General features: G+C 40.7%; 1 protein-coding gene across 1 annotated transcript in view; it reads right to left on the bottom strand.

Annotated features, from left to right (window-relative positions):
* KIAA1210 (KIAA1210 ortholog) overlaps positions 1–12,182 on the bottom strand; it is a 51,000-nt gene that overhangs the window by 1,751 nt on the left and 37,067 nt on the right. The window contains exons 7-12 of the mRNA XM_075836641.1: positions 8,578–8,787; positions 6,526–6,585; positions 6,121–6,211; positions 3,877–5,358; positions 2,926–3,026; positions 1,545–1,629 (exon numbers count right to left, since the gene is read on the bottom strand). Of these exons, the coding sequence (XP_075692756.1) occupies positions 1,545–1,629; positions 2,926–3,026; positions 3,877–5,358; positions 6,121–6,211; positions 6,526–6,585; positions 8,578–8,787 (2,029 nt within the window). The remainder of the gene's footprint in view (positions 1–1,544; positions 1,630–2,925; positions 3,027–3,876; positions 5,359–6,120; positions 6,212–6,525; positions 6,586–8,577; positions 8,788–12,182) is intronic.

Below are 12,182 nucleotides of genomic sequence, written 5' to 3'. Positions count from 1 at the left end.
AGATCCTTCTCTTCCACAAGTAACTTTAGAAAAGGCTCGGGAATTTGTGTCAGCCCTGAACTTACCAAAACTATCTGATCAGCAATTGAAATGCCTAAACAACCCTATTTCAGAGCAGGAAGTCAGGAAACTTATTAGATCCTCGAAACAAAATAAGACCCCAGGCCCAGATGGTCTTCCCAATGAGTATTATAAAACGCCGCGTTTTTTTGCGTGTGCGCAAAAAATGCACACGCTGGTCTGAATCCGCCCTAATGCAGTGAAGGCATTGTGGCACTCCAATGGAAGCAGTTGTCCCATCATTCTGCTGATTGTGGGGGTCCTGGCCGGGGCTTCGCTATATGGGTCGCAACGGTCACAGTTGCAACCAGGCCCCAAAGCATGGGGGTCCGCAGGGGCCCCCGTTCCCACACAGCGCTGACTGCGCTGGTCCCGCTTCCAAATGAATCTGCGTCTGCAGGACGCACATTCAGTTGGGCTCAATGCTGGAGCCTTGCTCCAGCATTCACCATGCCGCAAGCGGCACGACGCAGGCAGGCGCGTTGTAGTGATGTCTACGCCGATTCACTCAAATCACAGACCGGAGGAGAAGGATCCGCCACTCGTCGTGGGAATGGCGATAGGTAAGTAATTATGTTATTTTTCTATTAGGTACAAACATTTGGGGGCATTATACTGGGTATGGGAGAGGGGCATTGTACAGTATGGGGGCATTATACTGTATGAGGCAGCTATGGGAGGCATTATACTGCATGGGGCATTATACTGCATGTGGCAGCTATGGGGGCATTATACTGTATGTGGCAGCTGTGGAGGGCATTATACTGTAAGCGCAGCTATAGGGGCATTATACTGTGGTGGTCAGCTATGTGGGGCACATACTGTGTGGGAGGCAGCTATGGGGGGGCATTATACTGTATGGGGGGCAGCTATGAGGGGCATTATACTGTGGGTGCAGCTATGGGGGCATTCATGGGGTCTGTTGGGCAAGGCAGCTGGGCATAGGCGTGCGCAGGGGTCTGGTGGTTATGGGGAGGGGTAGGGGGACCCAAGCCAAATTCTTGCACCAGGGCCTATGAGCCTTTAGCTACGCCCCTGGGTCCTGGAAATTATTTTAGTAGCTTTTGTTATAAGCTTTGCTCTTTAGGGTTACGACTTTTGGAAATACAAATCCATCAAGTTGACATGTCTTAAGATAAAAAAAAACCGGTAAGGATATATCCAAAAATAAAGATAAAAAAAAAAATTTTTTACATTTGTATGTTTCAATGGAAGAAAATATTTTGTTTTATTCAGCCCATGATCATATTAAAATTGGTAAATGTGATGCTCCAGGTAACTCTATTCAGGTCAAGTAAGGGATAAAACTAATTTAGCATGAGTTTGAATCTTTGTACTGACTTCCTTATAGAAAAACTTTGTTGAAAAGGTTTACTTGCCCCTATAATATGTTGTTAATTTTAAGTGCCACTTAAGTAACTAGTTCCTGTTATGTTATTTGTATTCTATAACTGGAAACTAACATGATAGATTCCATGCAGTACCTGGATTGTCAGCAGCTGCTTGCTCAGACCTCTTTTCTTCTTGTGGACTAATGACTATGGATTTTTTCTGGATACATTCGGTTACCTACAAAAGACACAATGTTGGAATAACTGCAATTAGGCATTATAAGGGTATGTTCACATGCAAACTCAAAAACTTCTGATTTTCAGACGTTTTTTAAGCCACTCGCGATTTTTGCTGCGTTTCAGGAGCTGTTTTCCATATAGTCAATGAAAAACGGCTACCGGTAACTGAACCTGAAAGCAGGAGTGGCCCATGCCACTTTATGACTCCATAGCAGGTGGTGAATCCGTAGGCGTGAAATCAGGAGGGACATCCACTGATGACATTATCTGGGAATTTGTGGGTTGCCTGTAGAGCACCAGTGCATACGACGACGCTATATAAGTGGTGACATCGTAGGGGTGAATACAGCATAATAGGCAATGTCAGTGTCATTGCCTGACACGTCCGCTTTAAAACTCCAGAATGAACTATGACATTACAGGTAATTGTTACAGATGGGGGGCATTGTGCGCGGTGACAACAGAAGTGGCGAACCAGGAAGCAAGGTTGGCCCATGCAGGAATCGTAATTATTGCCCTTTAAGCCTCCCTAGGCAAGTGATGATGGCATAAGATCATGGGAGGTATGGTCACTGACTTGGTGACATCACTGAGGTAATAGGTTGATGACTTCACAACTGGTAATCCAACTATATAAAAAGCCTTGAGAAAGATGTTAACTTAAATTTAAAAAAAAAATGTTTTGTTTTTTTTAACTTGGATGCGGTCATCCTAAATATCATTGGACTATTATTTGGAATTGAACCATGGCTTTGTATCAATTGGATTAAGTGGAATGAGTGTTATTCCTAACGATGCCTGGCATAATGGGTAATGTCAGGCAATGTCGCTGACATGTCCCCAGAACAGGTGGTAATGTCCCAGGTGGGGGCATTTAAAAGGAGGGGGACATCAAAGTTGTGCTTGCCCTATAAATTGTACAGGTTGGTGCGATTTTCATGGGGGCAGGCATCAATTGCTTTGGTGATTTCACCACGGACGACATCAGGGGGATTGTCTGGTGGGTCTCCATTAGAGCACTAATGCAACTGATGACGTCATGCAAGTGGTGAAGTAACAGGAGAGAGGACATCATAATTTTATGCAATTTCAACTTTTACACCCAATCAAGTGTAGAATAAACTGTATTGATAATGCAGCATTTTATAAATCAGAGTTAAAGAAAGTAATAGTCATGATGATTCATAATAATCATCTTGACACACTATTATTATTTTTTTCTCTTCAAAAAGGGTTCCAAAATACAATGGATTCTGCCAAAGTTAACCCCTCAATTTTGAAAAGTATTCAATACCTCAACTTTCTCGTTATCAGTTGTGCTAATCTGCTGTCTGGCAAGTGGATGCTCCTGAAATCCTTTTTGTTTCAATTTTGCCATCGTAATCCATGCAGGTTCTGAGAAGAAAAAAAAATTGTTAAACATTAAATCGGATTACTCTTTGACAAAGTATACATATGTATGGCTACACATTCATAAGGAATATAGTGGTGTAGGTTTCTCTGTTACCTATGAAAGTATGGACATACCTGTTCAAGTCCTATTCAGAGGAGAACAGGTTTTTTTTACTCTGGAGAATAATAATAAAAATCTTTTGTATGATATAAATGGTGTGCAAATAGTTTGTTCTAGTATTTACATGCTAGTATCTACATATATGCTTATAGGTATTGATATCCGTAGATCATTATAGTTGTTTTTTTTACCTGGATTGGTATAGGTATTGATTAGGTTTTTAACTTGGTCTGCAAGGGCAGAGTGCCCAAAAACGGATACTGATTAAGACAAAATAATATTCACCAATAACATAACCCCCAATAACCTGCCTTATAATTCTTAAGCCATAATTATACCTAGGTTATAACCAAGACTCTGTTCACACTTGCGTCAGGGATTCCATGTTTTTGAATACCGCCATCTGCAGCGCTATTCTAAGCCAATGGGTTAGTCGGGATGCATTTAAGAGCAGATCTGGCATAGACGTCATTGCTAAGTTATGAACTGAAGCCATGACGCTAGGTCAACAGAGCCTTTAGAATAAATTTGTTTGTTTTTTAAATGAATATATGTGCAAAAGATGGTGACCAAGACTATAGAGATATCAGATTTATGTTACCCCTTTTCTAGTCTAGTTTAGGAATTGCAAGTAAACATTTGAAAGGTTGAACAAACAACCAATAAAAATGTTAATAAATCATTTTTGTATACAGTCACATGAATAGAATGGTTAAAACCATTGAAAAGCACCTGAGTTTTCTTCTGGTGAATGATCTTCTGCTCTTGGTTTCGATTGACCTCGAATTTCTGGAGTGGATATTTCCTCATTAGTAGAAGGAAATTTTGACATTTTTGCAGAGTCTGTGTTAACCGGTGTTCTTTTAGAAGTTTGCAGGTTTCTCCCTGGAAGCAAGGATGAGCTATCCCCAGGAGTTGAGTCTTGCCGGGCAAACTCTTCGTTGTCTTCACTATAGTTTATAGAAGATGAAGTCCGCCTTAGCCTGACCCCAAAATGACCACAAGATTCCTCTTTGTTTTTTTGAACAACTTCATTCTTCTTACAACTACTTTGTACAACAGACTCATCAGCACCATCAAAGGATTCCGACCTGACAATATTACCTACCACATTCTTAATGAAGGGGCTGTCTTTGACACTAGATCCACTGGAGAGTGCTCTTTGCCATGCTGGGGCTACAGTAAACCTTACTGGTTTGTTAGATGTTTTAACGTCATGGTCAGGATTTGGCTCTTTAACTATTTCTGTGGAAGTTTCACTACTTGCAAGAATACCAAAATGATGGGCACGGTTGTTCACATTCGTGTAGGTAGAGTCATTAACATTTGTTATTACAGCATGTACCTTTCTGACAGGTACATTATCAACATCAGTCCGTTCATCACTACCCTCAGTAATACTCCGATCAGAAGTCTCTGTCTTTTGTTCGGAAGGCGAGTGTTCATATTTACCGTCAGCATTTGCAACCACTTGATCAGACACGTCTAGGAAGACTTCTGTGTTTTGCGTTATTCCCGGTGTATCTTGATGCTCTTCGTCAGTCATTTCATATGATGTAACACATTCAGGAGCAACCTGAACTTCTTCAACTTCATCCCCCATTAGCATGGCAGTGACTGGTTCGAATGACAACATGCACTTATGTAAGGTCTCACTTGCAACTAAGTCACTTTCTGTCACATTTAATAAATCATTTTGTAAGTCTAGTAAAACGTTGTCACGTCCATTGTATTCTTCATCTTTAATTTCAATCACTTCAGCTGTTTCTGCTTCTTCTACATTTGTCTCATGGTTGTCCAATGTCCCACAGACTAGGTCTTTGCTGATGTTTGAATCAGGATTTTCTATTTGAACAGTTTTACCTTCAGAAGGTTCAACATTATTAATTTCAGACGGTTTCACCATAACCGTAATATCATTATTTTCATGTCTAGGTTGAAAATCACAGGTTTGAGGTGATGAAGTAACTACATCCCATTCGGGGTCCTCCTCAGCTGTGTCCACCTGATCTCCTGTAGATACTAGAGTTCCATGGAAATCCACATCAGTTTCACTACATACAGCTTCATCTTGAAATGACACTATCTGGTTCTCGAACAAAGAGGCCTCCAAAAGCAAAGGCGTATTGGAATTTTCGGAATTTAACTCTGTTATATCCATTTGCAGTTCACAAACTGACACAATCATATTTTTCTTTGGTTTCTGCATGACATCTAAAATAAAAAATAAAATGGTTACCTATGTTTTATATTATGTTCTATGACAAAGAGGAATCACGTAATAACGGTCAGCAATAATGAAGACCACAGAACCCTTACAGTAAAAAACCTTAAGGAGCGTACAGTCCAATTGTAAGGACTACTCATTTTCCTCCTTCCCCGCAAACACAATGGTTTGGCAAAAAACGTGATGGAACCCACTTATTTCATAACAAGAAGCGAGTCCTGCCCAACACTATCTAGACACCATAGCTACCACTTGCGGAGAGCTTGTCTGCCTTCCAGACCACCTTTCTTGACATCGGGCTTGTCTGCCCTGACTGACAACCTCTACTTGGCAACTGGGCTACGCCTGCATGCAACTGACCCCTGGGATAATCATTGGACCAACTTCCATGACTATACCAGGCCAACCAATGGGAACCTGCTGCCCTGGACTCCTAGCCAATAGTTTACCCATCAAGGCCGCCTGAGGTTAACTCTATGGGTAAAGTGTTGTGATCTGTGCCTTACACAGCTTTCTCTCCAAAAAAAAACAGGTGGCAGGGTGGGATATGCATTGTTTTTAGTTAGGTGAACTAATACACCTAGCTGCACCTTTTTACTTCAACACCCCTCAAATCCTGTCCTTTGCATTTCTCCATCCCTGTCCTATTTTCATTAATAATAATATTGGGTATTTTGGACTCTAAAACCACTTGAAAAATAATTAGGAGTTAAAAACTGCATGATATTCCTAGCGTAATTGCCAAATACCTTTTCTGTGCTCGACTTCTTCACTTGGGGATTCCTCTTCCATTGAACTTTTTCCCGAGTCTGAAATCTTGACTGATCGCTGCTCCTCAATCTGCGAAGAGAGAAATAGATTTAGGGCCTGTTTTCAAGTTTTTTGTTTTTTTTTTCTTGCTGCAATCAAATTAATTGATGCAAAACCCAATGATTTTTGGTAAAGCACCACAAAAAAAACGACTCATGTAAACAACCTTTTTTTTTTTTTTTTTTAAAGGGTAAGTAGATAAAGTTTCTGTAGAAACCAGGGCCTCTGGCTGTCACGCAAAGGATACGAATGTCATAATAAATATTTTTGGGCCTAGCATCGCTCCAAATGTCCGTAAATTTTTGCAGGCTATATATCCAGCAGGGTATGTCTCAGTTGTTTACCATGTTGTAGCTCTCTTCTCCCGTTTTTATTTGTACTGGCTCGTTAGTTCTGTCAGTAACCTATAAAAAAAATAAATAATAATAATTAATATAGACACTTTGGCTGCTTTATATCTGCTGAGCATCCACACCAGCTAACATTCACTTCCCACACACTTCTGTATATATATATATATATATATATATATATATATATAAACACAACAAATCCTACCATAAAGATATATTATGATAATAGTTAGCATACATTTTTTGACCCATTATAGATTAATAAAAATATATACTAGTCCTTCTCAATGAATTAGAATATCATCAGAAAGTTAATTTCAGTAATTCAAGTCAAAAAGTGAAACCCATAATATATATATATTCATTACACACAGGGTGATCTATTTCCAGCATGTTTTTCTTTTATTGTTGATGATTATGGCTAACCGTTAATGAAAACCCAAAATTTAGTCCCTCAGAAAATTAGAATATTGGGTAAAAGTTGAAGATTGAAGACTCATCGTGTCACACTCTAATCAGCTAATCAATACAACAAAGGTTTCCTAAGCCTTTAAATGGTCCAACAGTCTGGTTCAGTAGGCTACACAATCATGGGGAAGACTGCTGACTTGACAGTTGTCCAGAAGACAGTCATTGACACCCTCCACAAGGAGGGTAAGCCACAAAAGGAGATTGCTGAAAAAGCTAGCTGTTCAGAGTGCTGTATCCAAGCATATTAGTCGAAAGTTGAGAGGAGGAAAAAAAAGTGTGGTAGAAAAAAAAGTGAACAAGTAACAGGGATAACCGCAGCCTTGAAAGGATTGTTGAGAAAAGGCCATTCAAGAATCTGGGGGAGATTCACAATGAGTGGACTGCAGCTGGAGTCAGTGCTTCAGGAGCCACCACACACAGACGTATCCAGGACATGGGCTACAACTGTCACATTCTAAGGCTAAGGAGAAAGAGAAAAGGCCAAGGAGAAAAGGACTGGTCTGTTGCTCAGTGGTCCAAAGTCCTGTTTTCAGATGAAAGTAAATTTTGCATTTAATTTGGAAATCAAGTTCCCAGAGTCTGGAGGAAGAGTGGAGCGGCATCAATACAAATGGCTTGCGGTCCAGTGTGAAGTTTCCACAGTTCGTGATGGTTTGTGGAGCCATGTCATCTGCTGGTGTTGGTCCACTGTGTTATATCAAGTCCAGAATCAGCGCAGCGTCTACCAGGAAATTTTCGAGCACTTCATGCTTCCCTCTGCTGACAAGCTTTATGGAGATGCTGATTTCATTTTCCAGCAGGACTTGGCACCTGCCCACACTGCCAAAAGTACCAATACCTGGTGTAATAACCACAGTATCACTGTGCTTGATTGGCCAGCAAACTCGCCTGACCTAAACCCCATAGAGAATCTATGGGGTATTGTCAAGAGGAAGATGAGAAACACCAGACCCAACAATGCAGATGAGATGAAGACCACTATCAAAGCAACCTGGGCTTCCATAACACCTCAGCAGTGCCACAGGCTGATCACCTCCATGCCACGCCGCATTGCTAACACCTCAGCAGTGCCACAGGCTGATCGCCTCCATGCCACGCCGCATTGATAACACCTCAGCAGTGCCACAGGCCGATCGCCCCCATGCCATGCCGCATTGATGCAGTAATTGATGCGAAAGGAGCCTCGACCAAGTATTGAGGGCATATACTGTACATACTTTTCAGTAGGCCAACATTTTGGTATTAAAAATTATTTTTGAAATTGGGCTTATATAATATTCTAATTTTCTGAGAGACAAAATTTTGGGTTTTCATTAACGGTTACCATAATCATCAACATTAAAATAAAAAAAATGCTGGAAATAGATCACTCTGTGTGTAATGAATCTATAGAATATATGTTTCACTTTTTGAATTACTGAAAAACTTTGATATTCTAAATCATCGAGAAGGACTAGTATATTGGTACACGAAAAAATTTCTTCTAAATTTCCCTTACAAGGCGGCGATTGATTAGTTCAAAGTCATGATCATTAGACTTAGGAAAAGTAAAGTTTTGCAATCAATATGTACCTGTGTTGCTTTCATACTCATGGTTGGTGCTCTCCGTTTCTTTGGCTTAACAAAAATCTTGTGCTTTGCTGCAGAATTATCCAGACAGGTCACAGAACTTGCTGGAGATGTAAAATCTGCCAGAGGAAAATAACTGACTGGAGAGGTAGGACACAAAAGGACATTGGAGTGCAGTGGACTGGTGGGACGGGAAGACAATTCAGAGGATTCCTACATATAGAAAAGAAAAATATATTTTAATGTGTATAACTCAAAACTATGGAAGGTTCTTAAAATGGGACTATAGAGGGAATGGCTATGGCACTTACCCATGTAATGGATGTTAATGATGCGCAACAAAAATCTGTATATATCAATAACATAAGCGCTGGGAAAGACTGTCCATAAGACATCACCGCTTTGCAGTCTTATAGGAGTGTATTGTCCATTATCACAGGTTGAGGCATACACTCAAGTCTTTCATAGTGATCCGCCCATGCAGAGGCATGTGATAAGACCCTGATCCCATGGACAATGCAGTCATGATCGCAAAGTAATGATATCATGAGGATACGCTTCTGCCCTGCAGCCATTTTTTTTTCACATATGATACAGGTTTTCTGCATCTTTGAATCCCTGATAAATTACATAAAGTGTCATAACAGTTTTCCTTAATAGCCAAACGTCCTATAAATCTGGACCAGCTCTTTAAAATTGCTACAAATGCAATTACCTCAAGCATGAACTGTTTCCATTGGAAAGTAAGGTCTGTACCTGCTTAGATATTTTATTGTTAAAGAACTCCAAAAAATTCTATACTCAATTTTTTTTTTTATTGGAGATGACAGCTCAGTGTTATCATAGGGACAGTGGTTCTCATTTCAACCTATCATGTTTTTTATTACCTGAAACATGAGAGCTGGATTTGGATTGGATTCTGTGATACATAGTGCCTCTCTAGTGCTGAACCCAATGGTCATCGCATAGAGGGGAGGGTTGCAGTGAGGATACAGGTACAGAAGCTTTTTCACAGTTGGTAAATTTTTAGCTTTTATTTCTGCACATTGTTTAACACCCACAAGTCAGGTGTAAACACTAAAATGATAACTAAATGAAGAAAAAACTTGGAGAAAAAAGGGATTCTTTTTGTCGGGGGATATGGAGATTCTGCGTGCATGGGGAAAGATTAGTGGGAGAAGATTTCTGCTGCATCAAGCTGCTGCTTAACTATGCCTATATTTTTTTTTTACAAATGCACTGTGTGACTGGCTTTAACATCGTAATGTAGAATACAAAATAAATGCATCCTGGGACACATAGAAAGCACCTTTTTTTTCGCACCTTTTGGATTAGATTATTTTACTATGATATCTACCATTTTAGTCTCGTTTCAAATCGAATTTTGGCGTTTTAAATTTAAAATAAAAAGGGGAGGGCAAATATTCTGGTAAAGGCCCTTTTACACGGGCCGATGATGCTCATACGTACACTCATTTTTGATCATCAGCCTGTATAAACTTGGCAGTGCTCAGCCGATCAGTGAGCAAACACTTGTTTGTCAGCTGATCAAATCTTTTATGCTGCCATAAAAATGATCTCCCATGTAAACAGATGTGCTGCCGACAAGATGCAAACTGTACGGGGACGAATGGTCGTATAAACGATCATTAGTCCCTATATAGTTATGATCATTGCTCCATGTAAATGGAGCAAACGAGTGTTGATCGACATGTTATGTTATTATCGTTGATCGGCACTCTGGGATCTGCCCAAGTAAAAGGGCCCTAACTCATGTCATCTTAGAGTATGAAAGAAAGTATCCTGCACACCAATTTGAAAAAAAGGTAATTTTTCTATTTCGTTTTTAATGCCAGTGGCAGAGTGCAAAGTTTCAGTCAATATGACATTCTTCAGGCGCTACGCCGTGCTGTGAATACTGCATAGACGAGCGCTTGCTGTAGTAATAGCGGCTGGCCACTTTGTCATGTCTTCTTAGGTTTGTCATAGGACACTCCCTTCTTGTGATTAGGCTAGATATTCACATCTTGCCCTTGATTTCATTAAGAGGAATTTTGGCACATTTTGAACTTGAAAAATATAGAGATTTCAATTTAAACATTAATTATAATTAAGTTTTGAACTATATCTGTAGGAACAAAAATAACCAGCTCATAAAAACACAAACTAAAAAGGTGTTAATTTTTTGAGAAGATGATGCAAATATAGGCGGTTCAGTTTAACAATTACATATCATATTCACCTTTGCAAAGCTGAAATACTGTATGATCAGTCAAACTACATGCCGCCCTTGGTGAAGTCTATGGCTAATGGTTTTAGCGCTGAGAATCACTGGATTAGTCCAGGTATACGAATGTTATAAATAACTTCACTATGGGCAACAGAGTCAAGATTCAAATTATCAGAATGATAAAAATAATATTTTTTTTTAATAAACCCTGTCCAATCTTCCTCTAGAGCAGGGGTCTCAAACATGCGGCCCGGGGGCCACATGTGGCACCTGAGGCTGTCATCTGTGGCCCATGGGGCACCGTAGCTCCCTTGGGAGAGGAGAGCGCAGTCTGAAGGAGGACTGCGCTGGCACTCCTTCATAACGTCCCAGAGCAGACGTTATATTAGTTCTCTGCTCTGGTACTCCTGCTCTGAGGAAGCCCCTGACATCACTGTCCATGTATGGAGTCCCAGGCAGAGCACTGGTAGTGCTTTGCCCTGGACTCCAGCTCTGGGCTTACCCCTGACATCACTGTCAATATATCGACCGTGATGTCAGGGGCTTCCGCCAAGTACCGGAGCAGAGCCTATACTAGTGCTCGGCTCTGGGGTTGCCCCTGACGTCACAGTCTATAGACAGTGAAATCAGGGGCTCCTCAAGCAAAGGAATCCCTGGCCTAAGCGTCGGCAACGCTCTGGCTGGGGATTTCACTCCTAGAGGGTGCCCCAATGAAGCTCTCTATTGGGGGTGTGTGCGCCCACAGCAATATCTACAGAGCGCACTGTGGCACTATCTAAAAGGGGGCTTCCAAATCTTGATATTCTTGTGTCTGCCAAACACTGCCAACTGAGCAGCCAGACTGCATTTAGCTAAACTTTAACAATCCAGTTTTCCAGTTTAAGAGACTCGGTCACCACATTATAAGTGGCTTATATTGTACATGATGTGATCGTCGCTGTAATGTAGATTACAGCAGTGTATTTTATTTAGAAAAACGATCATTTTTGACGGAATTATGACCTAGATTAGCTTTATTCTAATGAGTTTCTTAATGGACAACTGGGCGTGTTTTACTTTTTGACCAAGTGGGCGTTGGAGAGAAGTATATGACGCTGACCAATCAGCGTCATACACTTCTCCCCATTCATTTACACAGCACATAGTGATCTAGTTAAGATTACCATGTGCAGCCACATACACACACATTAACGTTACTGAAGTGTCCTGACAGTGAATATATATTACCTCCAGCCAGGACGTGATGTCTATTCAGAATCCTGACACTTCGCTAACGTTTGTGTGAGATTTACAGCAAGGCAAGCGTAATCTCGCGAGATTACGATGTAAACTGTCATTTAAAACGAGATTACCTCATCATCCACAGGGACGATGGGGG

This window comes from Rhinoderma darwinii, chromosome 8 (assembly GCF_050947455.1).
Source record: "Rhinoderma darwinii isolate aRhiDar2 chromosome 8, aRhiDar2.hap1, whole genome shotgun sequence".
Classification (NCBI taxonomy): domain Eukaryota; kingdom Metazoa; phylum Chordata; class Amphibia; order Anura; family Rhinodermatidae; genus Rhinoderma; species Rhinoderma darwinii.
This window is presented reverse-complemented; position numbering and strand designations above follow the sequence as displayed.